The 16,318-nt window shown below is 37.1% G+C and overlaps 1 protein-coding gene across 2 annotated transcripts in view; it reads left to right on the plus strand.

Moving 5' to 3' along the window:
* Positions 1-16,318, plus strand: part of SVEP1 (sushi, von Willebrand factor type A, EGF and pentraxin domain containing 1) — a 130,436-nt gene that overhangs the window by 71,705 nt on the left and 42,413 nt on the right. For both annotated transcript variants that reach the window (XM_087886352.1, XM_034410569.2), the window contains exons 23-33: positions 935-1,048; positions 1,460-1,661; positions 2,670-2,827; positions 5,822-6,023; positions 6,912-7,087; positions 7,837-7,961; positions 9,302-9,425; positions 11,588-11,758; positions 12,565-12,738; positions 14,802-14,921; positions 16,008-16,184. In XM_087886352.1, coding sequence (XP_087742478.1) covers positions 935-1,048; positions 1,460-1,661; positions 2,670-2,827; positions 5,822-6,023; positions 6,912-7,087; positions 7,837-7,961; positions 9,302-9,425; positions 11,588-11,758; positions 12,565-12,738; positions 14,802-14,921; positions 16,008-16,184 — 1,743 coding nt within the window. The remainder of the gene's footprint in view (positions 1-934; positions 1,049-1,459; positions 1,662-2,669; positions 2,828-5,821; positions 6,024-6,911; positions 7,088-7,836; positions 7,962-9,301; positions 9,426-11,587; positions 11,759-12,564; positions 12,739-14,801; positions 14,922-16,007; positions 16,185-16,318) is intronic.

Genomic DNA, 16,318 nt, shown 5'->3' on the forward strand with positions numbered 1-16,318 from the left:
TGATGTTGGTTGAATTCAAAAGCCAAAATGTAATTATTATGCACCTAGGGCAAGATGGCGGTTTACCATTAAAATAAAAAGGGAATGATATAAACCTCTCAATTAGAGGAAGCTTGGTGCAGATTGTTCTAAAGGTGACTAACTAGATTGTTTCATTTATTTATTTGGGATTTTTGCTGTAGTAATTAACTACAGCTTTGGATTGTGTCCACACTTTGTAAATGAATATATGTCCTCTTGATAAAAGCTGAAGGACATGGTACACTAAAATGTATATTATTTCATTCAATACAAAATTCCTGCAATTGATAACAGTACCAGGTTCTGCTTGCAATTTTCCTAATTAGAAAAGTTTATAATGTAAATAACATGGTGAACCCTCATTTCCAAATTGGTAACATGAATGGAAACAGCTATTTATTTGTTTATTTGTTTATTTATTTATTTATTTATTTATTTATTTATTTATTTATTTTATGGGCCCCGCCAATCTTTTATGACTGGGGAACTTGCAAAATAAAATAATAAAAAAGCAAAAATTAAAACAAAGAATTCCATTGTCCAAATAAAAAAAAAGTCTGGAAAAATACAACCATCATTCAGGAAACTCAAATTTCACACAAGGGATCTATTCCCTACTCTGGCTCTATGCCATCTTTTTAGGGCTTGTTTAAGTAGGGGTGGGGTGGGAGCCATATGAATTTAGGGAGGGGGGTAACAATTTTCCAAAGGGCACTTGCCATGAAAGCTAGGGACCATAGCTAGAGAAATGAAACAAGAATGAATAAAGTTGAAAATTTATTACTAACTGCTGTCCTGGAAATTTATACCTCACTGTTTTTAGGATTTTATCTTCTATGTGTAAGTCCATTGCGTGAACTTGTAAATCTGCATGTATACACTATTAATGTTCTCTAATCTTTATTACTTGAAGGCTTACTATGTGAAGAAGATGTAAATGAATGTAGTTCAAATCCTTGTCTGAATAAAGCAGTCTGTGTTGATGATATTAACTCTTACCACTGCTTGTGTCCAGAAGGCTTCACAGGTTCGTCTATTTTATTGATGACCTTCTTCTAATATTTCATATAGCTCTCAAGATGTTTTGTATTGCTTCCAAGATCTTCAAAGAAAGAGGGAATTTTAATTTTCCAGTAAAAAAAAAAAAGGATCACATGGTTAGGTGTTATCATGTATGACTTTCCTTATCGGTATAAAGGAGAAGTCTGTGACATTTTAAAAAAGGACAATATTTTTAGCAATTAATTTAATATATTAGCAAAGTTGATTCTTCAATCTCCAGCCAATGTGTTATATTGAGTACCTACTTCAGGGTTGTTTAAAAATGTATTTGACTAATTAACTTTTTCATTTTCATTCTTTTTAATGTATCCAGAATCTATAAAGTTCAGAAATTACCTGGTGCTGATAACGTCTTTATCCCTTTCTTCCTTCTCAGGTACTCACTGTGAAGCAGAGGTAAATGAATGTCTTTCAAATCCCTGCTTCAACAAAGCTACCTGTGAAGATCAGGTTGCAGGTTTCCATTGCAAGTGCTTGCCTGGATTTATTGGTGCTCTATGCGAAAAAAACATTAATGAATGTCTCAGTAGACCTTGTAAAAACGGAGCCACGTGCAAAGATGGAATCAATGGCTATAGGTAAAAAGATGTATGCATATAGCTCTGAAGATATATAAAGATTTAAGAATGCTAATACAGTGTATTTGTTTGTTAGTTCACTTGCTTGCTTGCTAAAGAACCAAAGTAGCTATCCCTTAGGGCAGGAGGGCAGATGCATCATGGGCTGGCCACACCCACCCCCGTTTTAGCGAAGGGGAGAAAGTCGCGATACATCACGTGATGACACAAGTTTGACAACCCTGCCTTAGGGCCTAAACTATAACAGAATAACTGCTTTTGTAATCCTATCTCTCTGTTTTAATCTTCATATATGAACTTTTCCTTTTGTCTTATAAGTATCTACTTCTATAAGTGAACATATCTCCAACACTATTAGTGCCTTAATCCAGGAGCTATGGTCTCTACTGACTGAGTCTACATTCTTTTTTCTATCCAATTTTTTGGCACTCTAGGTTATTGTATTTTCATTTTTTATTTATTTACTCTGGTTTACATGTCATTCCAGTCACAGATTACTTCCATATACAGTAATTGGATTAAAAAGTCTAACTCTGCCTAACTGTCTCTTCCACAGAAATGCATTTGGGGGATTTGTTCTGGATTTTTTTTTTCTCTCCATAGTCCTTGGCTGGGGATTCAGCCATTTTTAACTCAGTCTTTCTTTTGCCAGCTTTTTCTCCACATCAAATTAGGTCCAATTCTGTTTTGCTTTCAGACAGTTATCCTGTTGACAGACAGATGGGCAAGGCAGGCTCCTCAGCCGCTTTATGCAATGTCTTTCCAACATTCTTTAGGGTTGCAAAAATAAACAAGATCCAGAATTGCCAGAACTTGTAAGCATTTCAAATTCAGACTCCACAATTGATATTTTTTTTTCAACTTCTTACTTACCTAAGCTTTTCACTTATCCTCATATTGGTTCTTCATTTCACTTAAGTAACTTACTTTGTATTTTAAGACAGCTAAAATGTAATTGTTCAGACTGTAGTGAAGAAAACTCATTCATTCTCTTTTGTCTTCTCAAAGGTGTCACTGTGTTACAGGATATACAGGGCCCCAATGTGAAGTGAACATCAATGAATGTGAATCTAATCCCTGTGAAAATCAAGGAACCTGTATGGATGCCTTGAGCTCGTACGTTTGTAAATGTCCTCCTGGCTTTACAGGCAACAGGTGTGAAACAGGTACCCAGGATCAAAGTATTAGCAAACAGTAGCAAACCTATCTTGGCAACAATTCTGCAGACTTGAACCGAAACCAGATGACTCCCAAGAATATAGCAGACTTTGCAAATCCCAGTATACAGTAAATAACTACAATAATTCAATATTGGATTTATTATTATAAATTCAATTTTAAACCAATAATATAAATGTGACACTGAAAAAACGTATTTTGAATGTTGTCCAGAATCCATTAAAGTTGGGTGGCCACTAAATTTAAATAAATAATAATATTTAGAATCTTACTATTTCCTAAATTGCAATTTCATTTTCTGTAAAGTTACAGAGTATTTCTTATTTCAAGTATTTCAAGTACTTGTTAATCAGATGGAAAAGATTTTCTTCATTCCTTGCTTTATGCTAAAGAATGGTAGCAACGTTTGTGGCCAACTAGCAAATCATTAAAAATAATATATTATTATTATTTTTTAAACTAAATACTTTATTGTTCAAAAATACTAAAAATAATATAGTCATGCAGAAAATCAATCCATGCTGATTTTCTGTCAGACTATACTACCTAATGTGTTTTTTAAGAGTCAACACTGGCTTGAGGTAGATATTCTATCAGTTGTAAAATTAATATAGTTTGTCCTGGCTCTGGAGAAGAGAAAAGTTTATTGTCAGTATACTAAATATTCTCATCACTAAAGCATGTTAAATCTCCTACCATTTTTAGTGGTATTTTGAATGGGAAAAGTTTTCTCTAATTCGCTGTCATAAAATATTTTGTTTCATGAACTGTGTTGGAATCCATTGGAATTCAAAGATTTTAATTTAACTTAATTTTCCTTACCGAACTAGATTCTACTGAAGCTCTCCTTTTGTCTATAGTAAACTGGAAGAGATAGGTTTGCTTAACTCTTGAATAAAAGTTGAAGCAAATGTTAAAAAAAAATATTAAAGAGCAAGTTCACGCATTTTAGTTGCTATGTGGTAATACTGTGCACCAAGGAATGTTAATATCACATGACGGCACTAGAGATTTGAGGGCAGATGGAATGGTTTTCATCCATCAGGGTTAAGTATCCAATTATATGGTATATCTTCTAAGATTCAAGTGTCTTTAGATAGAAGAATAGTGGATATTTTACATTGGACATTTCTATATAAATCATTTTTATAGAAACGTGATGCTTAGTATTTTCTTAGAACCAACGTGTCTATTTTGTTTAACATGGCAATATAATTGGAAAAACAAGAGCCTCCCAAATTCTGTCTTGCTCAGTTTAAAAATAATCATTTTTATTCTGAACCAGTGCAATGGGAAAACATAGCTCAAAGAACTGAATCATTTAAATCAAATATTTATTACTGTCCTAGACAGTGGTGAAATCCAATTTTTTTTACTACCTGTTCTGTGGGCGTGGCTTGGTGGGCATGGTGTGGCTTGGTGGGCGTGGCAGGGGAAGGATACTGTAAAATCTCCATTCCCACCCCACTCCAGGGGAAGGATACTGCAAAATCCTCATTCTCTCCACACTCCTGGGAGAAGGATATTGTAAAATCTCCATTCCCACCCAACTCTGGGGCCAGCCAGAGGTGATATTTGCCGGTTCTCTGAACTACTCAAAATTTCTGCTACCAGTTCACCGAACTGCTCAAAATTTCCACTACCGGTTCTCCAGAACCTGTCAGAACCTGCTGGATTTCACCCCTGGTCCTAGCCCAGGAAGGAAGGTGGAGTATAGTCAATTGAAAAGCTTAGAAGATAATCAGAACTAGAAGATAGAAAAGATATATGTATTAAAATGGAAAGTAGACATAAAAATATTAGTTTAAAAGACTCTAAAAGAAGTGCTAGCATTAGCTGGTTATAAGAGAGCATTAAAGATGTGGAAGTCTATATCTGACCAATTATAGAGCACTCTAATATGGCAAACTAGATATTCATCAAGGCTTGTTTATGGCAGAGGTTATAATTCAAGGAACTTTGAGTGCTATTGTGCAGAACCTGGTAATATTCTATGTTATAGCAAGGTTGGTATCTAAAAATGGGGAGGTATAGAATTGTCCTATGTGCCCTCGATATTTATTCAGCAGTGGTGAGATGAAGCTACAGAATGTCTCTGCAGTACAGGTGCTGGAGAAGCACATGGTCTGTTGTTTCTTTGTGTCCAGAGACACAGGGGCATTATTTCTCCAAGTAAGGAATCTTCCTATATCGTTCAGGGGCAGCTGAATTGAATGCATAACATTGTGGTAGAGTAAAGGCCCTCCAGTGTTTGAGTACTTTGAGTTTAATTAAGTATGCCATAGGGAAGAAGAGTATTTGTATTCACTGGCAATACCGATTGGGGTCCTGGCTAGATCCAATTGATGTTCTGTTTCTGCTATATGCTATTTAGTGAGTACTTTGGCCCAGGGGTGAAATCCAGCAGGTTCTGACAGATTCTGGAGAACCGGTAGTGGAAATTTTGAGCAGTTCGGAGAACCGATAGCGGAAATTTTGAGTAGTTCAGAGAACCGGCAAATACCACCTCTGGCTGGCCCCAGAGTTGGGTGGGAATGGAGATTTTGCAATATCCTTCCCCCAGGAGTGGGGAGGGAATGGGGATTTTGCAGTATCCTTCCCGTGCCACGCCCACCAAGCCACACCACGCCCACAGAACCGGTAGCAAAAAAAAAGATGAGACCTTAGTTGCCACTGCCTATTTCCCTGTGGATTGAAATCATCCCTCAAAGTTAATGGAACAAGGCCAAGGGGGGGGGGGATGCTTTGAGCCAATTGATGATTATGGTCAGGCTTATTTTAATCTCAACTTTCATGAAGTTGGTCTTTAGTCTCAAGGTACCATTTGAGACTACCCTTCAGTTTGGGATTTGAAAGGCTGATCTTGGAAATTTGAATTGTGCAAGTTCTTAGGGTATAAAATTGGAGAAGGAACACAGCTAGCCACCATAAAGGTATTCTGATATTGTCAAAGAACTAAACATTTTCCCTATCTGTTGCAGAGCAGTCTTCTGGATTTAACTTGGATTTCGAAGTCTCTGGAATTTATGGCTACGTTTTGCTTGATGGTGTCCTCCCCTCACTCAATGAGATCACATGTGCATTTTGGATGAAATCCTCCGATACCTCAAATTATGGGACTCCAATTTCTTATGCAGTGGAAAATGGAAGTGACAATGCATTCTTGATTACAGATTACAATGGGTATATGAAGTAGCTACAGCTTCCAGATCATATGCTTGGGGAAGAGATGCAAACTGTATTTTATTGCTTTTTCAACCTAACCTCTAGAGCAGGAGTGTCAAACTCGATTTCATTAAGGGCCGCATCAGGGTTGTGTTTGACTTTGGGGGGGACAAGTGGATATGGCCGGGGTGGGTGTGGCCAGGATGCCGAGGACCATGAACGGCCCTCCTGAGCTCCGTTTTTGGCTGCAACGGCCTCATACAGCACTCTGCCAGTGAAAACGGAGCTTGGGAGGGCCCTGTGACAGCTTCCTGCAGTACTCTGCTAGCAAAAACAGAGCTCGGGAGGGCTGTGAAAGCCCTCCCGAGCTCTGTTTTTGCTGGCAGAGGCACCTCGGGCAGGTCCTTTGCTGTTTCCAGGGCAGCCCTGTGGGCCAGATCTAAGTACCCCATGGGCCGAATGCGGCCCGCGGGTCTTGAATTTGGCACCCCTGCTCTAGAGCTTGTTTTTCCATGTGTTCAGTTACACAATAGAGCATTACACATTCTATATTCAGCAAGCAAGGAACCTATAGATTTGTGAACTATTCCTCTAGTCCATGCCAATAGAGGGAAATCTACTGTAGCTTACAACTTACACTATCTTGCACGGCCCATCCAAATCCTTTTGGCTTCTTTCTTTTTCTTTTCTTTTCTTACTTTTTTTTTCTTTTTTTCTTCTATTGGAGTTCAGAAACGTCACTAATGCTCAGGCCAGCCATCAACCTTTGCTTGATTATATTCACTCTTACTCTGAAGTATTTCGAATTATTATTTGTCTTGTCCCCATTAGACTATTAAATCTGGTGTGCAGCTAAGCTGTTTCATGCAGGTCACTCCCATTTCTCTTTCTTCTCTTCTGATATAGATGGGTTCTGTATGTTAATGGGAAGGAAAGCATTACAGATTGCCCTTCTGTGAATGATGGCAATTGGCATCATATTGCTGTGACTTGGGCAAGTGGAGATGGAGCCTGGGGAGTGTACATCGATGGAAAATTGTCTGATGGAGGCAATGGCTTATCTGTGGGAACAGAAATCCCTGGTATGTCTCCCTTCATTATTTATCTGGCTATATTAATTTGCCATGTTATTCTGAGAGACATTTGCCATGTTATTCTGAAGGGATGTAAGATTCACATCCTACGTAACGTAGTAATATTCTAACAATATTAATGAATCATTTAAAGCTAAACTAGTTTATTGTCCCAAGCATCTAGTGCCAACTATTATGTACAATAGCAATAATCAGTAGCCGTATTCCTTGCATTTGTGTGAGTGAACCTGTATGAAAAATGTAGTATCTGAAATCAATCCAAACGTAGCTATCGTAGGATGCCGAAGGAAGCAGCATTTGCTATCTGCTTAGACACAAATAGTTATCTCAACTTTTTTATTTCAAACTGCAACACATTCATCTAATTTTATATAATTACGCATGAAAGCACCCATTCCTAACTACAGATTATATCAAAATAAACAAATATGTGTTGTAACGTCACAAGCTCCAGCTTTCCATTCTCTTATTGCACAGAAAACACGGGCATAAGGGAGGAGTTTGCATTGCAAAATTTCATTCTTGGCCTGCTTATTCTCCCCATGGACATCTATGATTAAATGAATGAATTGTGAAAACCACATCTGAAGAGCTTAACATTTATATACAATGTCTATATTCTGCCCCCCTCAGCAATCTGCCTTATGGTATGAAGTTTCTCCTAGAATGACAGTGCTGAATTCAAGTTCTTAGTTATCAAATGCACTAGCTCCTTATTCTGCTTTCCTTATAAATAGGTGGAGGTGCATTAGTACTCGGACAGGAGCAAGATCAAAGAGGAGAAGGCTTTAATCCAGCTGAATCTTTTGTTGGCTCAATTAGCCAGCTAAACATTTGGGGCTATGCTCTGCCTCCTGAACAGGTAATATATTGAATCTAATTCGGTTTTACTTAAAGTTCTGTTTTATTAAAGCTGCCTGCTATGGGACGAACAGTATTGAAGTATAGGTGCCAACAACCAATTTTTAGCTATATGAATTATATAAAATTAAAACTAAATACAGAATAATCAGTAAATCCATTTATGAAGATTCTTCAAAGGGATGTGTTCATGGTGAACATTCCAAACAGAAAAGAACAAGGATGGGCATTTTTGTTTTATTTTCCTTTTCATGATGCATTCAGTTGTACATTCACTACAGAGGTGGGTTTCAGCAGGTTCTGACCAGTTCTGGAGAACCGGTAGCAGAAATTTTGAGTAGTTCGGAGAACCGGTAGTAAAAATTCTAACTGGTCCCGCCCCATCTATTCTTGCCTCCCAAGTCCCAGCTGATCGGGAGGAAATGGGGATTTGGCAGTATCCTTTCCCTGGAGTGTGGTGGGAATCGAGATTTTACAGTATCCTTCCCCTGCCACACCCACCAAGCCACGCCCACCATGCCATGCCACGCCCACCAAGCCACACCCACAGAACCAGTAATAAAAAATTTTGAAACCCACCACTGATTCACTAGTGACCGAAAAGTATCTTGTCAATTTCTGTAGCTTCCAGATCAGCTGTGGTCCCTTTGATATGACCAAAAGCAATTTGCCATTGATGTACTTCTTAGCAATAAAAGGGCTTCTCACTAAATGGCATTGGAGCAAGTAATCATAGGCCTATTATTAAGGGGGAAATAGAAACGGAGAAGAAGGGGTTAACTAAATCACCTTGAGCTTCTGGAAGAAAGGCAAACAAATTAATTGAACTGAATTAAGATATGTGAAAGAAACACAACATACTTTGCAAAACATTAGAATGGTACATGATAATATAGTTTTATATCTTTCATCTTTTTCTAAAGTAATACATGCAAAAACTTAAAGCAAGGGTCATTGCAAAACTGATCATGCCATTTTAAAATAATAAATTATTAAAATGAAATTAATTTTATATACTTAAGTGTCTTTATGTATGTGTATGTATATAGATGGCTACACACACACACACACACACACACACACACACACACACATATGATAATCCTCCATTTTTCTTAATAAAAATCTATCAGTTTATCAGGAAATTTGTTCTCAGTTTTAGAGTTTTTCAAGCGTATCTGAGATTGAAAACTGCTACAAAGGTGTTTGAATGGAAAAATGTTTCTGTCTGAGCATTTTGTGTGTGTGTGTGTGTGTGTGTGTGTATTTTGCATTTGCTTCAACTAAATGTTAACAACACAGACAAATACATGTGTATCTTATTCTTCCTTGAATCCTAAGGTGAAGTCTTTGGCTACATCATGTCCAGAGGATCTCCAGAAAGGCAACGTATTAGCTTGGCCAGATTTTCTTCCTGGGGTTGTTGGAAGAGTGAAGATAGATCCCAGGAGCATATTCTGTGCTGGTTAGATCTTTTGTTCTCTTTTAAAGCCTTAATAGAAGTATCATACAGTTGCATTCAAACCATGTTCAGAAAAACTGTGGCACTGAATGAAAGGTTTCGGGAAGGTCTCAGAAAATCAGTAATGAAAATTATTTAACTTGCAACAGGCAGGTATAATGAAAGAGAAAATCAACAATATTGATATTTCTGACTTTCCCTTGCAACAAAGAGCATACAGGTAGTCTTCAGTGTACGACCACCATTAAGCCTAAAGATTATGTTGTTAAGTGAGAAATTTGTTAAGTGAGTTTTGCTCGATTTCACGACTTTCCTTGCCACAGTTGTTAAGTGAATCACTGCAGTTGATAGGTTAGTAACCTGGCTGTTAAGTGAATCTGGCTTCCCCATTGACTTTGCTTGTCAGAAAGTCGCAAAAGGAGATCACCTGACTCTGGGACACTGCAACGGTCATAAGTATGATCCAGTTGCCAAGCATCTGAATTTTGATCACATGATCATGGGGATGCTACATAGGTCGTAACTGAAAAACAATCGTAAGTCACTTTTTTCAGTGGTGGTGCCACTTTGAACAGTCAGTAAATGAACTGTTGTAAGTTGGGGACTACCTGTATTCTAGGACAGCAGTCCCCAACCTTTCCGGCTTTGTGGACCAGCAGAGGGGGATGGGGAAATTGGATGGTTCAGTGCAAGCATGTACACCCACCACTCGTGCAAGTTGAGTTCGGACACGAATGCATTTGCCCACTGTTTGTGCGGCCCAGTTCCGAACGGCCCACAGCCCAATACTAGGTGGCAGCCTGGGGGTTGAGGACCCCTGTAATAGCATACATTCTTAATTCATTAGACTGTAATGAGTGGCCAGTATTTCATATGGAAACAAGAAACCAGTCATATTATACAGTAGAAAAATGGAAGAAAGGGAGAATTATTAAGGGCAAGAAGATTTAATATTTTAGAAACATAGTTTAATATATTTAAGGGAACAGCTTTAAAACATAAGTATTACTAATAACATTTTAATATAATCCACTCCTCTATAAAGTTTGTAGTAAATATTTACCTTAGATGATATGTTTTAAGTTAAATGTTACTGAAATAAGCTATTTAATTTCAAATAAATTAATTAAAATAACATAAATTATGAATATGATTTTTATTTCATGAAAGTGTGGTTCAAGAATAAATTCTAGCATTAGTAGGTTTTTAATTATTCCAGTTGTTCCTATTAACTATAAAATGCATCCTGAAATTCTGTCTGTCATTCCACATTCTTATACTACACAGAATTCTCAAAGCAGGAGCATCAGGGAAAATAATTCCCTGATAGCACATAGAAAAATGTTTTAAATTTACTGGTATTAGTTCTGAGGCATGAGGCTAAAAATACAATTATCCCCATGGCCTTGCATGGATACACTTGATCATTCAATGACTGGAACATTCAGTCTTAATTCCTCAAATTCCAGTGTTGTGTAATAAGTGTTCATTGGGACCTCAAGCAAAATATTTATGGTTTCCTGCATTAAGAATGTTGAAAGCATGAAATTTAGGACTGGGTCATAGGGAAATATTTCTTGGCCTTCATGAAACAATCATTCAATTTTTTCTTGATTCATTATTTGGTTTTTGTTGTTACTGGGTTTTTTTGTCATTTTTAAATATAAACATTGTTTTAACTTAAGTATTGAAATGTAGAACACTTCCTACTTTAAGAGAGCTTAGAAATATTTAGAGATTTAAGCAGGTAGCTTATTTAGTACAATATGAAGAACGTGAATGATGAGTACAGAATTGCAGGATTTAAAGTTGATTTTTGTATGTGTGTATAAATATTCACAACTCAGTCATGTTTCCCTTATTCTCTCTTATCACATAGATAAAATATAATCCTCAGAATCTTCTTTCTCTAAAAAATGGAGTGTTGATTTGGCAGTACAGTTTAGTGGAATTTCATTCTAATGGAAGGGGGATTTGTTAAATAAAAATGTACATAATTATGTCAAATTAGATCATTGCAGTACACAAGTTACATTGTTTATAACATCACAGAAATTATCATCACAGAAATTGGGTCAGTTGCCTGCAAAATCCACTGTAAATGGTTCAATTGCTCTATGGGGATATTATATATAAATTGTGCATATATGTTGATTTGTTCACAGATTGTCAACCTTTAGAAGGATCCATTCCCCACCTGAAAACTTCATCCGCTACTTTAAAGCCAGGATCAAAAATCTCTCTCTACTGTGATCCAGGTTTCCACATAGTGGGAAATTCTGTACTGCATTGTCTAAATTTAGGACAGTGGGCACAACCTCTTCCACATTGTGAAAGTAAGCAGCTATTTTTGTAACAGTTTTAACTTAAGGATATACAGCACTGTTGTTCAGAAGTTCCTGGACATAAGCTAAAAAAAGAAAAGTATTGAATGGATGTCACTTAGGGACACCCAAGGTAGTTTTTTTAATTGTTTTCATACAATCTAAATGTATTGTTAGTTTACAGAATAAATTTGTGTGTGTGTATGCATATACATATATATGAGTATGTGTTAGATCAGGGGTCACCAACCTTTTGGACCTCAGGGACCACTAAAGTCATAATTGTAAATCCTGCGGACCACTAATATGAATTTTTTTAAAAAATAAATAGTATTTAGTGCAATATAAAAGATGCAAATAATTTTTCTGCGGACCACCAAAATTTTCTCACGGACCACCAGTGGTCCATGGACCACCAGTTGGTGACCGCAGTGTTAGATGGTGCATGAGATGAGATGTTATCGTATTCTTGAGGGCTTATTGGATTTGTTCTTCATGACCATTGTAGCTTTTTCAATGTTTTGTTGAGACTGTTTCCACATTCTTTTTAATGTACTTTTGGAAGCGGTTGCTGCTTGACTACAATCGGTACAAAAGATGAAATTCGAAAAGCAAAGAAAAGCACACAGCACACTTTTTTCTTTAGATTTCAGCCATAGACATTGAAGTTTGTATTATTAACATAACTAAAAATAGAATTATATTGCCACCAGGAACTAGAACTTAAGCTCATGAAAGCCATTTGAAGAAGTGTTTAAATAAATATGCCTCATTCCCTAATAGGTTTATATGTGAATTTATATACTGTTTGGGTATAGGAATCAGTTGTGGAGAACCTCCACCTTTAGAACATGGATTTTACTCGGCTGAGGATTTCTTTGCTGGAAGTTCTGTAACCTACCAGTGCAACAGTGGTTATTACTTGTTGGGAGACTCAAGGATGCTATGTACAGACAATGGAAGCTGGAATATTATTTCACCATCTTGCCTTGGTAAGTCCACATAGACCCCATGGTTAATATCAAAAGCTAAATCTATGCTTTCCTGTCCAATTCTAAGGATTTTGTGACTATGAGTGTCCACAGGCATGCAAGTGTCATTTCTTTTATCACGATGGATACAGGACCTAAAAAGATTCTTGGGATTTCTCAAGTCCTACATGTTCCATAGGATTTATAAAAATACTTAACTTGTGAAGGAGTTTAAAGCTCAGGTTCTCAGCGGTATATACAGTTTTGTGGGATTTTGGATTCTGGTAGAAAGGAGAAATCATTATTTATTAATTTATGGTCCAAGACCAAACCAACAAACATTAAAACATATATAGTAGTTTAACATTTAAATGTATAAATTACCTAGACGTCAAAAACAATCAAATCTTTGAGGAAGGTACCAGCCAATTCCCTACAGATAAAAAAAAATCACTTCTGCCCTACATATATTTAGCTCTTGCCAATCTAGCAATTCAAAAGAAAGCAAAAGAGAGTAGATAAATAGTACCATTTTGCTGGGAAGGTAACAGTGCTCTGTGTGTTGCTGCACGCTTCACACTACAGCTTGATGTCATGATGGCTACATGACCATGGGAATGTCTTTGGACAACAGTGGCTCAATGACCTTGAGATGGAGATGTGCGCTGCCCCCTAAGGTCAGCTATGATTAGCAGAGTAAAATCTCCTTTACTTACATAGATTTAGAAATAGGTGACTTAAAAGGAAAGAAATGATCTCTTTATCATAAGAAAAATAAAACTGCAATAATTAGGGTTATACATTTTAATAGTTATTGTCTATAGAGTAGACATTTAATAGATAATAGTGTACAGATTCTACCTTTGTATTTGAACATAAAATTGTTATGTGGGAGGTTGAACTATCTTCCAGTTGTTGCTCTGATGCGTGATGCATTGGTTCAGGCCAGAGGAGGGGCGGGACACCAGTGACACTTCTGGTAGGAGGAGGTATGTGGTCCATCAAGCTTTTTTTCCACATATATAGGTTTATATACATTAATTACATTTTTTGACAGAACTTGATTTGAAAACTTTCAAGAATTGCTTACAGTACAAAGAATGTCTGTTTGCATTTTTGTCATCACTCAGAATCTGCCTCAGTCAGCAGTTTCTCGTAAGTTTTATTATATCCTTATAAAGCACCATGTGTACTTTGTATAGAAAGAAAGAAAAATGCAGGCATCCACATTTTTTTCACAGATTGCTTTCAAAAGATCTTAAAATAATCAGCATTTTAATATTTTGTAAGGGAACAGAGCTAGTCTCATTCCTAGAAAGCTAATTTCTGGAAGTAGAACACTTAAATTCTGGTACAGTTAGTCCTTGATTTATGACCCCAATTGGAATTGGAATTTTGATCAGTAAAAGAGGCAGATGTTCCTCTTCAAAGGTGATCTGCCTGTCAGCAGCTGACCTTCCTCTATATTTCTGCAGGCAGGCAGCTCTCCATCTGGTCGACCACCTCCCCCAGTGCCTGAGGGGCCTGGGACAGCATCCTCCTCAGCCCCTGGCCTCTCCAATCATACCAAGGGAGAGGTGCCATCCCTGTTAGACTATCCCAGTTCCAACTCCTCATCCTCCAAACCGGGGTCTGATGAGCCCAGATTGCAAGATGATTTATGAATCTAATGCCATCAACATTCATGGTATTGCAGAGAATAAGAAATACAAGATAGGCCAGGATTTTAATCAGAATGGCCTAGAAAATTAAAAATTGTGAAGAAGAAAAGGGTAAAGACAGTAATGGATGAATGGGAGAAATCATAATTAGATGCCATTTGGTTCAAAGGGAGAACTAGAAAAGGCGAGCTACATAGTTGGACTGAAGTTTACCGAGAGTGACAGAGAAATGTTAGCAGCATTTGGTATTTTCTGTGAGTGCCAGGCTTAAGAGGCAGCAAAAGAGAATGGGAGGAGACTTTCGGGAGATTAGAAGATATTCTGAAATGAAAAAGATACAGGGAGGTTAGAAGCAGTACAGGAAAATGAGGATAAAGAGAGTTACATTTTCTTAGTAACATGAAGTACTGTATTTGTTTCTAGATGTTGATGAATGTGCAGTTGGTTCAGACTGTGACTCCCATGCTTCTTGCCTTAACACAAATGGATCCTACATATGTACCTGCATTCACCCATATACAGGAGACGGCAAGAAATGTGCAGGTAAAGAAGCCGGAATGGAGAACACTTTGGATGGGCATATGAAAAATTGCTTGTATTCTATAGAATCATAGCTATATTTTAGTCCTCCTCTCGAAATCCATCACTGAAATTCCAGATTACCAGCCTTCCAAAATTTGTAGTATAGCAATAGCACTTTGACTTCCCAGTGCTTTACAACCCTCTCTAAGCAGTTTATAGAGCCAGCATATTGCCCCCAACAATTTGGGTCCTCCTTTTACTGACCTTGGAAGAATGGAAGGCTGAGTCAACCTTGAGCTGGTCAGGATCGAACTGCTGGCAGCTGGCAGTCAGCAGAAGTAGCCTGCAGTACTGCATTCTAACTACTGCGCCACCACACCAGTATAATCAGCATAAGTTTTAAATGGAGCTAACTTAAAGATTTTATTAACATTTGTATTAGTAATCCTTTATTAAGACCACATTACACCTTATTTATCTTGAAACTAAATCATTTTTTCTAAAATGATACGGTCTATTAAATCATATATTCAATGGATAATGAATAACACTATTTCCAAGCAAATTCAGACCTGGTAACTTCTCATTTGTTCCTTGGATTGGGGAAAACGTCATAAATTTAACACAGATAGCTAGCATTATAACCCAGAATTGGCAAAAAGGCAAAAAAAAAAAAAAATGCAAGAGGATCAAGATAGCTCTTTCCTAGAAGTTCTCGAAATATACCTTTAACGCTGCAAGTAGCTGCTTTGGTTTGGTAAGATTTCTATCTATAGGTAAGGAAACTGCTTAGAAATAACTGTTTTTCTTGGTTTTGTAGCCTGACACTAGAATAGTGTTGAAAATAGTAAAGAAAATTTCTCATGATGTAAGGTGACCAACTTGCAGTAGTGGTATAAATCCAAGTAATGAAAAAATGACTCAAAGGTTGATATAACTTGTTCTTCAAAGAGTTTGATGAGCATTCCCATGCTTTTTTTTTTTTGTCTGGGCTTTTACCCTGCCAAGTTGCCTACTTCAATGTTGCGTGATTTGTTTTCATTTTTAAGCACATGAGCCACACCTGATGTCAGTAAGCTCTGTTTTACCTTATATCTGATTCCAAAGAACCCGTAAAATGCAAACACCCGGGAGATCCTGAACATGGTCGCTCGCATGGTGTCAGCTACACTGTTGGTAGCGAAATCAGGTTTTCATGTGAAAAGGGCTACCAGCTAAAAGGAATGAGTCAAGTTACATGTTTGGAATCTGGGGAATGGAGCCATCTGATACCATTCTGCGAAGGTATTTTTTTTTAATACTTATTATGATTGTATAGATAGAAATTATAGCTGCCTGGGGTAGGCAGTTCAGCATAAAATTTATAGGAATTGCTTATTCAGGGGGAAAAAATGTACCAAAACATGATACTTAAGAGT

The sequence above is a fragment of the Pantherophis guttatus genome, chromosome 2 (assembly GCF_059756535.1).
Source record: "Pantherophis guttatus breed Tessera chromosome 2, ASM5975653v1, whole genome shotgun sequence".
In the NCBI taxonomy this organism is placed as follows: Eukaryota; Metazoa; Chordata; class Lepidosauria; order Squamata; family Colubridae; genus Pantherophis; species Pantherophis guttatus.